General features: G+C 46.0%; 1 protein-coding gene across 5 annotated transcripts; it reads right to left on the bottom strand.

The window, feature by feature from the left end:
- Nucleotides 1-45: 45 nt before the first annotated feature.
- Nucleotides 46-15,877, bottom strand: traf7 (TNF receptor-associated factor 7). 5 transcript variants are annotated; one of them, XM_064322617.1, is made up of 22 exons: nucleotides 14,253-14,669; nucleotides 14,023-14,155; nucleotides 13,360-13,489; nucleotides 13,025-13,082; nucleotides 12,765-12,856; nucleotides 10,555-10,671; nucleotides 10,065-10,157; nucleotides 9,003-9,036; nucleotides 8,543-8,726; nucleotides 8,190-8,324; nucleotides 7,852-8,069; nucleotides 7,541-7,614; nucleotides 7,380-7,428; nucleotides 7,167-7,294; nucleotides 6,934-7,016; nucleotides 6,799-6,838; nucleotides 6,571-6,687; nucleotides 3,846-3,968; nucleotides 2,709-2,828; nucleotides 2,440-2,571; nucleotides 2,193-2,312; nucleotides 46-1,919 (listed from the first exon to the last, which is right to left on the bottom strand). In XM_064322617.1, the coding sequence occupies exons 3-22, from the start codon at nucleotides 13,450-13,452 to the stop codon at nucleotides 1,905-1,907; spliced, it is 2,025 nt and encodes a 674-aa protein (XP_064178687.1). In that variant the 5' UTR covers nucleotides 13,453-13,489; nucleotides 14,023-14,155; nucleotides 14,253-14,669; the 3' UTR covers nucleotides 46-1,904. The 5 variants fall into 5 exon arrangements, with proteins under 5 accessions (XP_064178687.1, XP_064178686.1, XP_064178685.1 ...); XM_064322616.1 differs by lacking the exons at nucleotides 14,023-14,155; nucleotides 14,253-14,669 and adding an exon at nucleotides 15,720-15,877; XM_064322615.1 differs by lacking the exon at nucleotides 14,023-14,155 and having other exon boundaries at nucleotides 12,765-12,853; nucleotides 14,253-14,839.
- Nucleotides 15,878-16,354: the final 477 nt, after the last annotated feature.

Genomic DNA, 16,354 nt, shown 5'->3' on the forward strand with positions numbered 1-16,354 from the left:
TAGGTGATCGATACGGCAGGTGAAAAAGAAGAAAACAACCAAAGCTACCAAAGTGTACACTGCTTTAATGGTAAAATCAAGCTTAACATAATGTATACAAGTGAGCGTGATGTATATCACTGCTGTGGGAGAAAGTCCTCTCCCACCCTCCCCCGCACTCCACGTCGTACCTTTTAACATCTTTCCTCCACAGAGCTAGGGAAAAAGCCTGAAATTAACCATGCGCTTGCTTATGGCACCATTGGCACTGCAAATACACACTGCAGTGTACCCTCACAAAAGAGTTCTGCTTATCTCAAATTCAATCAAAGGCCAAGTCAATCACAACTTCAGCATTATGACTTTTAAACCAAGTTTTAGGAGTTTATTTGTTACCATGATTTAAATGAGCTGCCCATCAACAGGATGCCCCAAATTAAAATCTAATGAAAATTAAGCTCTGCTCAGTGCTGGCCAGGACATGAGCAGCACTGCCAGCTTTCTGCCCAATGAGCCAGGCCTACAGAAGAAGGGAAAAAAAAAAAGTATTGAACCTTTTGTAAGGAAACACCGCATGAAGCGTACAATGGGGTTAAAAATATAGTTTACAGGACTATTTTACACATATAAAAAAGGCCTATCTAAAATAGACAGCAGCACTTTAAGTTTAAAAATGCGTCAGCAATCACATTAAAGCAGCGGTTTGGAGTTCTTCACTAAACCAAGAAGGTGAAATGGGCACAAGACACTTTTTTTCTCCACACTGGCAGCTCAGCTCGTGTGACTTTCGTGTGCATAATTCTGAACTCGTCTTCCTCCTCTCTTTCTTTTGAACAGCTGCCGTGTGGAAAAGGTGATGCAGCTATAAAGCATAAAAAGTCAAGCGCTTGACTGGAAAACGCATCGGTCGCAGCTCCTCCGCAGCGATGAAGAAATGAACTGGGGTCACTGATGGCTGAGACTGCCCACCGAAACCACGTTCCCCCAACCCGACGGGAGCTTCCCCGGCGGAGCTTCCCCCGGCAGCTAACGGGGAACAGCAAAGCAGCACATCCCAGCAAACAGAGGCCCCCTAACTATGAACAAGGGCTAGACGGCTTTATCATCACACCACAACTTCAGGAATTGCCAACCGTGAGGGAATTCTGGCCTCAAAGCAAGGAATGAACCATTAAAAAACCGTATCAGCACTTTGCTTTGTTTCAGACTTGAGTGCAGACACGTACAAGCACGCAGTTTCTCCTTTGTTTCTCTACTTTTTTTCTCTTTTTTTTTTTTTTGCAGTGTCGGTCAGCCCCGCCTGCCGCATCCCCGGATTACAGGAGAACATTGGCAATACAGTATCTTCATGTTCCTCCACACTGCTCAGCTTGAAAGGGGAGGGGTTTGGCTTCAGCAGGGCCAGAGGCACCCTCTCAGATGTGGGAATGTCATTGGAAGGGGGGTGGGGTTTTCCATGAGGCTGCGCCAATGCTGCGCATTCACATGCTCAGATAAGGCAGATACTTCAGTCTGGCAGCTCTGTGTACCCAGTGTGTGAATACAGCCCTGAAGGTGTGAGCTGAGGGGTGCTCTTCCACCGGTCCCAATCGTCATGGCACTCATAGCGGGAAGAAGAGGCACCCTGTGTGTCCAAGGCGGTGTCAGTGTGAAAGGCTCCAGTGGGATCCAGTACCTCCACTGCACTGACTCTACAGTTGCATTTTAAAAAAAACACCTGGCCCCATAGTGGTGTACAGAATCACAATTCAATCAACCGAGAATTTTTTCTTTTTTTTTTGAACGAAGCAACATTTTCGAGCTTGGCGTTGTCGATTCCTTATCATCATTACAATAACCGTGAAAGCAGTCTGAAATTAAACCGTCTCCTGTCATGTGACACTTCCCGGCTGCACCCTGGCAGGGGGAGCAAACCACGGATGGCATTAGCAGGTCCACACCTGAGAGACAGAGGGCAGAAATGAGCTGTGAGGTTACTGGGCAGAAAGTATCAGCCTGACCAAACACATTGTAGGAACAAAGCACCTGAGCCTCAGTCACAAGGAGACTGCCAGCTTAAGTCATTGACAGGGAAAGGCCCTACATGGAGCCTATGTGTTAAACTGTAAACTTGCCTTTATAGAGAAGACTGGGAAATTAGATTACATTTGAAAAATATGAAGGGAAAGAGCTAGAAAGTGCAGCAAATATAGCTGGAATGCAGGAGGACACACCTTGACAGTGCTGTCCACAGCCCCAGAGAAGAGGCGCCCTCGGGAGACAGCCAGCGCCGTGACGCTACCCTGATGCCGCAGCAGGGTCTGAGTGCAGATCATGTTGTCCATACTCCACACCTGCAGTGGGAAGACTTGGGTCAGTTAAAAGGGCCACAATCGTCAACCATCAACCATCCCGGACAAGCCCCCCCTCCACTTGAAACACGGAGTGATAGGGCCAGAAACCCAGGTGAAGGGTCCCTACCCTGAGTGAGCGGTCGTAGGAGGCACTGAACACTTTGGTCTGGTCTGGCGTAGAGATGACGGCCAGGGCGTACACAGTGCCCACGTGGCCAGTCAGCGTTCGCACCTGCTCCTTGGACTCAATGTCCCACACCTGCCACGCGCAAACAAAGTATTCACGTTAGCTACCAAAACCAGCATGAGTATGTTAAATGCTAACTGGCAGCCAAATCTGCCCCGTTGTTAGAAGTTCCCTCCAAATTTCCAGTGGCAGTGGATCGGGGTTCTTACATGGATGAGGTTCTCATAAGTTCCACAAACGATATGGTGGTTGGTAACAGCGATGGAGTACACACTGCCACCAGAGGTCTGAAGCACGTGAACACACTCCAAAGAGCGAATATCCCAGATCTGAGAGAGCAAGAAAGGAGTAAGATTAGGAATCGTTTTTTATTCCCCTTTCACAAAAACAAGTAATCCATTATTTTAATAAAAGCTTTTCACCATCTCTGTGGAGCACCTTCTATATAAAAAAATAAACAAAGCATCTATGTATCTATCAGACCACAAGACAAATAAGTATTTCTATTGTGGAAATAGGCACATATAGAACCGGAACATTTATAAAACAAATCAGCATAACATTTCATGAGAGGGGCCTCTAGGCCATCCCCTCTTATCAGCTGTGGAAAAACTGAGAAACTCCACAACTGGAAATCATCAGCCACATCTCCATGGCAACAGTCTAGTGTTTATGACATCTGGAGCCCTGTACTACCAATCACAAATACAGACTCAGCTCCACCCTCGCACAGCCCCCTTGCATGCGGAGGAGGGGAGCGGCTAGAATAGAAAATAGAAATTCACTAAGAGGAGGATGATGCAAACCTTGGTAACCAACCCTGCCCTGTTCTATTCTCTCTCTCTCTGCCTTCCTCATTCTTGCTTTCTTTCTCCCTTTTCTTCTCTCACTCTCTCTCTCTCGCAGCTGAGAGGAAGAAAGCGCAGAGCTGCTTGCTGAAATGTAGTCTGGTTCCTGTCTAGTGTCCCCAGGGCTTCAATTAAACAAACTTAAAATGACACAGGGCTTGGCTGTCAGTTTCCGTCTACGCTATTTAACAGTTTCTCAGCCGTTACATTATATAGAAGTATATTATATAAGTACATACATAAACGCCTAAAGTTTTATCATAACAACCTACATTTACAGTATTTTTATCTAAAAATAAAGAGAAAAGAAAATCATGATATAGCATATAGTATGACATGTATTTGAAAATCAATTTCTGCTTCAAAGGTTGGTAAAACATTAGTTGTTCAATTATAAATATTTATACTCAGGTTCCAATGTAATATAATCTAATATACGTGATAAAGTAGAGTACTTCTGGCAGAATCGTGAGCAACCCTGAGGGTCTGAGCCCGAACCTTTATGGTCTGGTAAGAGCCACTGTACAGGTGGTTTTGAGACGCGACCAGTGCCCGGACCCAGTGGTTCAGTCCAGTCAGCTCCTTCTTCAGCTTGAGCTCCGTGCCCACGATGTCCCACACCTGGAACAACACACAAACCCAGGCACCTCTCAGGAGAGCCACAAACCCGCACTTTCACCCCTCCTGTGGCTGCATGCAGTCACACACACTGCGCACACTGCACTTTTGCACAAGAAGCCTTAGCATTGCCAAGGTCTTTGACATTTGGGGAACAAAAGGGAGGATGTAATCAGAGGAAAGTCCCCGAAAGGAGTGAGCTCATGCTGTACTAGAGCCCTCCCCCCAGCCGACACCGCCGGAACAGTCGGCATGGGCTGTGTGGAAGAGCCTGCCATTATGATCTCCTAACAGTCAGTGAGGGCTGTGTGAAAGAGTCTGCCATTACACTCTCCTAACAGTCAGTAAGGGCTGTGTGAAAGAGTCTGCCATTACACTCTCCTAACAGTAAGGGCTGTGTGAAAGAGTCTGCCATTACACTCTCCTAAGAGTCAGTAAGGGCTGTGTGAAAGAGTCTGCCATTACACTCTCCTAACAGTAAGGGCTGTGTGAAAGAGTCTGCCATTACACTCTCCTAACAGTCAGTAAGGGCTGTGTGAAAGAGCCTGCCATTACACTCTCCTAACAGTAAGGGCTGTGTGAAAGAGTCTGCCATTACACTCTCCTAACAGTAAGGGCTGTGTGAAAGAGTCTGCCATTACACTCTCCTAACAGTCAGTAAGGGCTGTGTAAAAGAGTCTGCCATTACACTCTCCTAAGAGTCAGTAAGGGCTGTGTGAAAGAGTCTGCCATTACACTCTCCTAACAGTCAGTAAGGGCTGTGTGAAAGAGTCTGCCATTATGATCTCCTAACAGTCAGTAAGGGCTCTGTGAAAGAGTCTGCCATTACACTTTCCTAACAGTCAGTAAGGGCTCTGTGAAAGAGACTGCCATCATGATCTCCTAACAGTCAGTAAGGGCTGTGTGGAAGAGTCTAGCATTACACTCTCCTAACAGTCAGTAAGGGCTGTGTGAAAGAGTCTGCCATTACACTCTCCTAACAGTCAGTAAGGGCTGTGTGAAAGAGTCTGCCATTACACTCTCCTAACAGTAAGGGCTGTGTGAAAGAGTCTGCCATTACACTCTCCTAACAGTCAGTAAGGGCTGTGTGAAAGAGTCTGCCATTACACTCTCCTAACAGTAAGGGCTGTGTGAAAGAGTCTGCCATTACACTCTCCTAACAGTCAGTAAGGGCTGTGTGAAAGAGCCTGCCATTACACTCTCCTAACAGTCAGTAAGGGCTGCGTGAAAGAGTCTGCCATTACACTCTCCTAACAGTAAGGGCTGTGTGAAAGAGTCTGCCATTACACTCTCCTAACAGTCAGTAAGGGCTGCGTGAAAGAGTCTGCCATTACACTCTCCTAACAGTAAGGGCTGTGTGAAAGAGTCTGCCATTACACTCTCCTAACAGTAAGGGCTGCGTGAAAGAGTCTGCCATTACACTCTCCTAACAGTAAGGGCTGCGTGAAAGAGTCTGCCATTACACTCTCCTAACAGTAAGGGCTGTGTGAAAGAGTCTGCCATTACACTCTCCTAACAGTAAGGGCTGTGTGAAAGAGTCTGCCATTACACTCTCCTAACAGTCAGTAAGGGCTGTGTGAAAGAGTCTGCCATTACACTCTCCTAACAGTAAGGGCTCTGTGAAAGAGTCTGCCATTACACTCTCCTAACAGTAAGGGCTGTGTGAAAGAGTCTGCCATTACACTCTCCTAACAGTAAGGGCTGTGTGAAAGAGTCTGCCATTACACTCTCCTAACAGTAAGGGCTGTGTGAAAGAGTCTGCCATTACACTCTCCTAAGAGTCAGTAAGGGCTGTGTGAAAGAGTCTGCCATTACACTCTCCTAACAGTCAGTAAGGGCTGTGTGAAAGAGTCTGCCATTACACTCTCCTAACAGTAAGGGCTGTGTGAAAGAGTCTGCCATTACACTCTCCTAACAGTAAGGGCTGTGTGAAAGAGTCTGCCCTTACACTCTCCTAACAGTCAGTAAGGGCTGCGTGAAAGAGTCTGCCATTACACTCTCCTAACAGTAAGGGCTGTGTGAAAGAGTCTGCCATTACACTCTCCTAACAGTAAGGGCTGTGTGAAAGAGTCTGCCATTACACTCTCCTAACAGTAAGGGCTGAGTGAAAGAGTCTGCCATTACACTCTCCTAACAGGCACTCAGTGCTAAGGTACGACCCTGGCTGTGGAGGAAAGCGGTCTACCGTCGTCAAGCCTCACATCGCCCATCAATCCACACAGCTTGTATTCCAGGCCTGGAGCCTTGCCAGGCACAGTGCAGCCATATACTAAAAGCTCAGAGCAGACAGCTAACAGCTGGTTCAGCTTAAAGCCGTTATCACTAATAAGACTCGCACTTGTGTAATGAAGCTAACAGTTCTTAAAGTCTCCTTTTAATTTACTTTTTTTTAAATAAGCCAATTTTAAAAAAAGGAAAGAGAGAACAACATTGACTCGCAAAAGTGGAAACCATGCCGCAAGTGTGATTACCAACTCACACATAATCTAATTTTTTTATCTTGTTTGTTAACTGTACCTTTCTCTAGAGAAAATCAAACCACCATGAAAACGAGCGTTCAACCAAATGCACAGCAGACAGCGAGTGTGTGACGGGCAGTCCTGACCTTAATGGCCTTGAGGGAGCCACTGAAGAGCATGTTGTGTGAAGACACCAGGGTGCAGACTGGGTTGTCATGAGCCCGGATAGTGTTGACTTTCTGTAGTGTCTGAATATCCCACACCTAAATGCAATAATCACACGGAGAAGCGCGTCAGGGAAATTCACTGGACTGGAGCGCTACACAACACCAACATACAAGTCAACCTACGACTACAGCAGCAGAGAAACTTACAATGATAGTGCAGTCTGCTGATCCGCTGTACAGCTTGTTCCTGCAGGGACACAGACACAGGGCTCATAAGCTACATCAACATCACCGGAGCCAAGAGGAACTCCTGCTGCTGTGATAGGCCGTCGCCGTGCTTACCCTTGAATGCACAGAGCCAGGACAATGCCATCGTGGCCCTCTAACGTCTTCTGGCACTTGTAAGTGGTGCAGGTGTCCCAGACCTGTGAACGGGGGAGCAGAGAGGAAATAATTTGAGAACAGAGACAGGAAAGAGGAAGAATGAAGAGGAGGACGGAAGCAGGGGGCAGGGGGCAGTGGCACAGGCTCGAGCTGTGCAGCCAGCTCCAGCAGCGGCCTGTGAGCTCTCCTACCTTGATGGTTTTGTCGGAGGAGCCGCTGAAGAGCAGATCACCGGTAGAGTACACACACAGGCACCACACGGGCCCCTGGTGGCCCACAAAGGTGCCCTTGCACTTGAATATCTGCTGGGGGTCATAGGCTGTAAAAGACAGAGACACCAGAACGTCACATCCAGCACACCAGGGCACCGTAAAGGAGAAAGACTGAAGAACGGAGACACTCACATCCCAGGATGCCCATATTGAGCCTGGCGTTTATATGAGACAGTTCATCCTGCAGAAGGAACAGAGAGAGGGGGAGAGAAGAGGGAAAAACACATTAAAGCCTGTGGTTTGTGGGCACTGTGCTCTGACTGTGAGAGGGAATGCAGGCCCAGCGCACTTACATTGAGCATGGAGGCATCCCTACGGAACTCCATCAGGTCCTCACTCAGCTTGCTCTGGTTCTCGTCCAGAACATCTGCCAGGCAGACACAGCGTAAGCACCAGCAATGGAAAGTGCAATAGTTTCCAATGGCAACAGAATCAACTGTTGACTAATGACCGCTTGGACCTCACATCTGAATGACCATGAGGCAAACACAAATGCTTTCGCAAGGAAAACACTCCCCTGCTACAGTATAGTCCAACCACAATGCCAGTGGTCAAACGGTCAACGGTTTATGCTTCCGGCCACACAGACTGCCGCCTCCCTCACCAAACTTCAGCTCCAGGTTCTTCTCCAGCTGGTCCAGTTTCTCAGAGAGCTTGCCCAGCATGGAGCGCAGGAAGGCGATGTCCTGGTCCTTCTGCGCCAGCGCCACCTGCATCTCGTGGAAGCGGTCATCCGTCTGCTGCAGGAACTCCTTCAGCCCCTCGAACTTGCACACCTCCAGGTGGGTCTCGTACGTGTCCTGGTTCCCGATAAAGGTGCACCTGGCAAAGAGAACGGGGGAGGGGTCTACATTTGCACACAACCCTGCGTCCCGCAATGACTCACAGGCACTCTGAAATTAGGTGAACCCGATTGGAGGACGGAGGCGGGGTGCGCTTTACCCATATTTGGAGTGGGGGCATTTGATGTGCTCACACTCCTTCAGGTGGGCTTCCAAGTTCATGGTGAGCAGGGGGGGGCAGTTGGGGTTGTTGGGGCAGCGGACAGGCCGGTAGTCACAGCTCGCTTCGTGATCTCTGCAGAGGGACAGGGGTGAGAGGAAACCAACGTAAGGCTCATTTCCCCTCAGCCCCTCAACTGCTCAAACAAAAGAAGTCCAAAACCCTGCACTTTGAAACTTCAAAAATGGCAAGGCAAAACTGAAAAGGCATTTGCATTAGATGGCCGCTGTTGTGCTGTCAATAATACAAAAGCTAACGAGGTACATGACAGGAGAACGAGCGAAGGGCCTCACTTCCTGGTGCTGAGCTTGATGGTGAAGGGGCAACCCAGTGGGTCCACCTCAAAGGCACTGGGCTTGCCAGAGGCGGATGACTGGCAGCCGTACTTGCAGTGGATGAAGAGCTCACCGATCTGTTCGGCCACGGCAATGTTATTCACCACCACAGTGAGCTTGGCATTGTCCACCGGGCACTTCTCTACAGGGACAAACAGGACCACAGCACTGACACTTAGATCAAGGCTGGCAAGCACAGGGGAAACGGGGGAGGGGGGTGATCGTAAAACACAGAGAATAGGGAGTTCCAGACAAAACCAGATCAGGGAGGCCCAGAAGAGGGAACAAAGGATAAATTACACTGTGAACCAAACTCAGCTATTGCTGCCTTTCATCCTCTTATTCAGAGAAAGCATGACACAGAGTAGCTACCGAAGGCAAAGCAAACAGACACATAACTGTGGATGAACCCTCCTACCTGAGGTCAAGGCGCATCGTCTGCAGAAGGTGTGCTGTGAGAGAGAAGGCAGTTGTTAAAATGAAGCAATTGGCGTGCTGCAGAGTTAAAGTGTCCTGTGTTCACAGTCACTGGTCTGAGAGGGAGACACACACATGGCTACCCCTGGTGCTAATTTCCGGTTTCCCCATAGGTCCACACTGAACGTTTAGAGCACTTCACAAGAATGATTACTCTAGCTGAGTAGTGCCATTCCAACCGGAGACTTTGCATTAGAATGGAATAACTGCGAGACACTTCAATGCTTCAGTGCTCAAGGAAAGCAGTTAATCGGGCGTAAGGGATGCGACAGACAGGAAATCAATGCATTACGAAGATACAACAAGAGCCCTCATTCTTTCCAACAGTACGCTACGGGTGGTATGGAGAGGGACAGAGAGACTGCAGAATGCTGTAGAGAGGCATAAGGAGACAGCTCAGAAAACTAGAGTGCGATTCAGAGGGAGGGGGAGGTGGTACAGTGGAGCTGGGAGTTGTGTAAAGAGGGACTGGAAAGATGGCAGAGCTAATTTTGGGGTGATGTAGGCAAAACAGAGTGCAATGCTAAGGGGGTGATTCCGATTGCAGTGCTGTAATGGAAGTGTTGTAGACAGGGACAGAGTTTGTGGCGCTAAAATAAATGGTAATGTACTGTAGACAGGGACGGATATTTTGGCGCTAAGATAAATGTTGATGTACTGTAGGCTGGGATGAAGATTTTGGCGCTAAGATAAATGTTGATGAGCAGGGATGTAGATTTTGGCACTAAGGTAAATGATCACGAGCTGTCGACAGAGATTGAGATTTTGGCGCTAAGGTAAATGATCACGAGCTGTCGACAGAGATGGAGATTTTGGCGCTAAGGTAAATGATCACGAGCTGTCGACAGAGATGGAGATTTTGGCGCTAAGGTAAATGATCACGAGCTGTCGACAGAGACAGAGATTTTGGCCCAGAGATAAACGATGATGAGCTGTAGACAGGGACACAGATTTTGGCGCTAAGATAAACAGTGATGAGCAGAGAGCGGGGCTGCAGACTCACCCCACAGGTGGTGATGACAGGGTCCTTGAACACGCTGCAGCAGAGCTGGCAGCACAGCTTGACCGAGGGCTGCTCTGCAAATACCTGGGGCTCCTGGGAGATGGAGAGGCATCAGGACCCACTCACACATGAGTGCAACACTCCACACTCTATCGCACACTGACATCCTGTTCCACTCTCACATGCTGACTGACACTTTAATACCAGGGGGCTGTCAGAACAGAGGAGCAACGCACCGATTCATAAAGCGCAATAAGAAATACCTTATTTAGGCTTACAGTATCTCTGCTGCAATAACCTGCCTTGAACCTTTGGTACCAAAACATTCAGTAACACACAGCTAGCACAGATCATATCAAAAGCCTTTAAATGAAAATGGTACAGTAGCTTCCTTTAAGTCAACACCTGAGAGACGTTAAAGATGACACACAGGTGAGAGGGGCGTGAGTAAAGGCGGGGCGAGAGAAAGGAGGAGAGATGGAGCACTGACCGTGTCCTCCTCCTCCTCGTGCAGGGAGAAGGTGGAGCGCAGGGACATGTTGGACTCGGAGTGCAGGGAGCGCACAGAGATGGCCGAGTCGGAGCGGCGGGGGGTGCTGATTGGGGGCTGCAGGAGGACAGGGACAGGCATCAATCGGTGCGCGTGGCACAGTGTTAGAGCACCAGGTCTCCCAGAGTACAAATGTGCTGCTTTTCACAGCTGCTCGCTACAGACCCCGGGGATCATACCCAAAATGTTGCTGATCACTAGATTATGGTTCAATGTAATTACACTCCTTAAATCAAATTTAATGAACTAGGGTGTCAATATGAAAATATTTATGCACTGGTGCATCGTAATCGAAAGAAATTTCTGATTTAACACGTAAACACATTAGTTTAAGTTGAAGCAATTATTAAGAGGAAGAAATGCCCTCAAGTACCTTTCTATTCACAGAATCACAATCCTAATTTGCCAAGCGAATAAAATAATTTCACTGTAAATGTAATGGATTGTACACTTATGTAATCCATTTTTAGTGTCTTCATTTTGAAAGCCTCTACACTTCACCACATGCTGAAATAAAAGACAATACAATTCACCAAGTCATAAGCAAACATACATAAATCAGGACACAGATTTTACCTCTCTTCAAATCACTATTCCTCAACTTTACAAAAGCATAATCTGTTTGTTTAGCAGATAAGTATCTGTTAAACTGCAATTCTATTGTGCAAACAACTAGTTCTGCCTCTTGGGAAATGTTCCGTCTTTCTCAATCAAGTTACATCCTCCTTTACAGCAAGTGCAGCATAAAATACTGAATTTTTAAACAACGCCAATTAGACTACCCTCTACTGATATGGTTTAACAAGTGTAAAACATTCAAATATTAGAAAGAATGCATTCTCACAAATAATGTCGGTTCCAGTTAGATTTAGCATTCAAGAATAACCAGGAAATGCTTTTAATAATGCTTTAATACTTTATTCAGTCCAAGTCGTAAGAAGAATATCATAATTACCTCAAATTGAACAAAACCGCACTTCACAGGCAAAACATTGCCAATTAGTCAAATGTGTCCTGTCCAGTTCACAGCAATGGAAAAAAGGTTAGCTATTTTCAATATCTCAATTGTCTAGCCAATGCCACATTCAAAAAGTGTACGTGACACACAGATCCTGCCGTGCGAGGTACAATTTCCAGGTTTTGGTGAAGGAACGACGGTTGTGCGCTCGTTTTCTCTCGCTCCGCAGGAGCCTGGCCCCTTCGCGGCCCTCGCAGTGGAGACGCGTCAGCAGCGGAAGACTCAGGGACGCCGTAAGTCTTACGGGGTCCCACTTCTGCTTTCCCTTACGCACTTCACCCTTCTGTCCCGCTCAAATAGTCCCACCAATTTTGGTGAAAACTCCCGAATTTCTCAGGCGCACTCGAGCCCTGCGCAGTCTCATCTGTGCTCATAGTCACTTGTTGTTCCACCGCTGCTCGCTCCCAGTGCCAACTCCACCGCGCAAACCGGGGAGAAGGGCCGGCGAGGGGGGGCTTCCTGCTATTCAATTAGAGCTGAATGTTGCCGCATGATTTCCTGTGCTCTGCGCGTATGTGTGTGTGCGCGCGCGCATGTGTGTATGAGTGTGTGTGTGTACGTCCTAGTGTGTGGTAAGTGCAGAACGAGGGCTACCAGAGAAACAATCTAGGAATACTAGTAGTGCAAAACCAGACCTTCATTAGGGCTAAAAAAAAAAACAACCTAGCTTACTGCACTTGAAAATGCAGCCAGGTCTTTGCAGTAATCAAGGAAGCCCAGGCACAGTATTGTGATTCATCAGCAAAACAGATAGAGAACAACGGAAAAGGATGGCTGACAAAGCCAGATGGACAAAGACAGAACACACAAATGACGGCTGTATTCAAATGTGAAAATGAAAGATAAGGACTGTTTTTCCAGCCAAAATGTCGTGGAGACTGCAGCTTTAATAGTGCCTAAAGTAGTACACATTTCATTTGAAGGGGGAAAAAAACTATGCACTAACTTAAAAAAAAATCTTCGCAAATTGATTGCATTTCCATGAATGTGCATTGGCAGGGAGACAATATAAACATGATTGGACGGCCTGCCAAATTCAGCATGCTGAATGTGAGATTTTATAAGTGGAGAGTGCTTTATGAATACACCCTTTGGGATGAGCTAGCATGTGGGCGCAAGTGGTGATGCTTACCATGCTGTCATCTTCGTCGCGTGGGGAATAAGCCAGGTTGCTGGAGGTGGATGGCGTCCGACGATGTTGCTTGTAATTACTGGATGCATCTGCTGGAATTAGAGAGCCAGGCTCCATTAGCAAGTCTGAAATACACTACACTGGCATTTTGTTGTGGCACTGAAATCCACATAATTTTGCTGAGAACGGCTTAGTCATTTCTCCAGAACTTTGACTATGTCTGCGGTAATAATTAAGGATGCCGTCTCTCACAGACTCACCTTTAGCGACGGTGGTGACTGTGGAATATGCTGATCCAAAAGTAGTCTCCATTCTGGTCTATTTGAAAGAAGAAAAAAATTGATTTAAATACCAAATTTATACCCTTTGCCATAAAGATGACAAGCAATTGGTTAAATTAATAGTCATTCAGATGAACTGGCACATGAAACTGAAAAATACTGATCTGATCAGAAAGTACATGCAGGCTAGCCATTATATGCAATTAATCACTGTCCTATGAAACAATTTTTGCCAAGACTGCTTTGCTTTTACTCTGTCCAGCAACATCTCTCCCCCAGAACAGAACTGCTCTTGGCTACCACCCCACTCTCACCCCGTTGGTGCTGTCTGCTGAGGGGATGCTGCTGGTGGGCACTGCTGCTCCTCCTGAGAAACGATTGTAGCGCGGAGTCTTACTGGAGCTCATAATCCACCACAGCCTCCCTGAACCTGACAGCTGTAGCCTGAGAAGAGAAAACACTCTCAGCCCCACTGGTCAACCTCTTAAACATACCATCACCTGATATCCCAATGCATTTTGCAGTGGTCACCCCTATCTCACTGCCGGGGCCAAATGACCATACCACCCATTGCAATCTTTCCTATCTATTTTTAAGATGCATTACAATCCTGAGCTTAACAAATTAGGTGAGTAGATGAGACAGCCCCCATATAAGCCAGACATCTGAAACAATAGGTAGCCACAGGACTGGCACAATAACGTAGATCAGACAGATAACACAGACAAACCTAAAACCTACAGTACACAAGCAACCTTTAACGTATAGTGCAGGTCAAAAACATCAACAATACACTTAAATGGCATTAAACAACTTAAGTCAATCTGGTTTTATTGGTATTACAACATCATGATGCAGCTGCATGGATTACATTATGATTCAGATGCAGGGATTACAACATCATGACGCAGCTGCATGGATTACAACATTATGACGCAGCTGTAGATAATGTATAATTACAAGGTCAGAACTCATACCATAATACTTTTACGACAGTGTTCACATGATATGTGTATCTTGAAACACTGACGGTATCTTATCTACATCAGGAACGTTAGATCCGGTAACATCCAAGAATCCATCAACTGTGTGACGAATGTGGCTAAAAAGCTGTTCCAAAAAAGAAAGAAAGAAAAAAAAACAGAATGTGTAACATTCCCAATCTTCATTCTTGCAATGGTAACAGCTAGTTAACTAGCTACTGTACCTGTTGCAATGCCAATATTGTTCAACCTCCATACATAACATAAGCTAGCGACCAGGAAGTTAGAGAAGTAATTTAGCAAGTTAACTAACTGTTCAAGCTAGCAGTCAGATTGAGCTCGTGCTGGTTCGATGGTTATATTGGCTAACTAAGTCAGCTGGCGTTTACTAAGCATCGGCGACGCTCTCAAACGTCATGTGCTAGACTATCTAATCCAGTTCCGCTGCGCTTCACGTCAACAGACAGCCAGGCAATTTGAAAGGCCAGGCAGGCAATAAAATCGTGATACAGAACTACAAGAATACCTGCTGTTCGCAAGCTAAAATAAATGTTTGCTAATTACAGTAACCTATACACCGCCGTCATTATCAAGCTAACCATAATCACTAATAACAACCGCACAACCATAATAATCACTGACTCCAGTTAATCATACAGACAGAGGATCGGTGTGGTTCATGACAAATTCTCAAACGAGTCAACCTTGACTAATTCGCCAGCTAGATAATGACACCGATAGCTGGCTAACAGTTACCCAGCTAGTAAGATAAGAATTTCCGTGGCTAACTTTGAAAGCCAGCCAATTTGAGAGGCAACGTTATGGCATTCTCCGCAAGCATTATACGCTAGGGTAAGTGTTTCGCTACGTTAGCTAGTCAACTACACGCGTAGCTTGCTAGCCTATCGAAACTAGCGCCAAACATCTAACATTAGCGTGCTAACTAGACATTTACTTCTGTATTTTTGTTGACAGAATGGTAGCAAGTCATATGTTGAAGACGAGGCGATTTTTTAAGGTTAGCTAGTTAACAGTAACATACCGAAATCTTAATCATTATGAGAACGCCAACTAGCTAATGGTGGTGTTTATTGACTTATTTGCTAAAATAGCTCATGCTAATTGGCTACTCGTTTCTACAGTGGGTTAGACTAGGTTCTGCAACGATTCAGTACCTAAGCGCTAGCAGCTAGCAATCAAGAGTTGCTTATTTAGCAAACTAGCTAGTTAGTTACTGTAGTAAACTTGAGACATTCAGGTGTTATAAAATGGGCTCGCAAATTAGCTAGACACGTAAGGTTATAGGCTATTGCTGTCTATCTGATTACAAAATTAGACTTTAAACCATCATCTGATAACCATTTCCAAACGATATGCTCGGGTTTGCACGCTAACTGGTTAGCTCTACATGGCTATTATGAAGCTACATTACATTTCACATAACATGGACCGTAACAAGCCAGCTAGTATGTTAGTAACGTGCCTAGCTTTTTTGCTTCTTCTGCTTGTTTGTTCGCAACAAGGTTAGGATAGCCATCGCTAGCAACACAGACTAGAATACAGCAAGGCTAAATAATCATCCAGCTTTTTAACCATCAGATATACCATGTCGATACCTAAGTGTCGAAGCAAAATAAATTCGTGTGTTTCCACTGTGTTTGTGATATTTACATAACTGTAAAATCTCTTACCAGAGACGACACACTCAGCCTGCTACAGAAATCCACATCTTCCTCCCTGACAGTCGCCAGATTTTCAGGAAGGGAAGATTCATTCAGAAGAGGGCGTTATGGGAGTTGTAGTTGCAGTGATGCAGATCTTTTCCATCTCCCAAGCACTGTGGTATAGCTTAATTTTCAATGGCATTACTTTTCCAGATTATTAAGTAAATCTGAGAACTATTGTTTTTTGTTTATAATTTGTTCATGTTTATTAGCCTGTTTCCCTGGAGGCATGTTATGTAATTTGACTAAGTTAACTTAGGCCTACTTACTTTTAATTTAGCCTGATTAAATCATGTCATTCCCTCTGGCTGCTTCAATCGCTCCGTATTACAAGAACTTTCAGCAGTTACTGTCCCACTTATTTTACCTGTATATATTGCAATAAAAAGTGAAGTCAGTGAAATTTGATCTTCTTTAGTAAAACACGTTTAACTATATTGATTTGCTGACAGAATACGCCGGTAAAACGACTTCCCTCAGACGAATTGCTTTGGTGGCCATGAATGCGTGCCGATTATTGCAAAAGATTTGCGATCTACAAATGTTTATTTCCCACCATTGTGAACTTCAACTACAACTGGTGATTCCTTACAACAATCTCC

Source organism: Anguilla rostrata, chromosome 2 (genome assembly GCF_018555375.3).
Source record: "Anguilla rostrata isolate EN2019 chromosome 2, ASM1855537v3, whole genome shotgun sequence".
NCBI classification, from domain to species: Eukaryota; Metazoa; Chordata; class Actinopteri; order Anguilliformes; family Anguillidae; genus Anguilla; species Anguilla rostrata.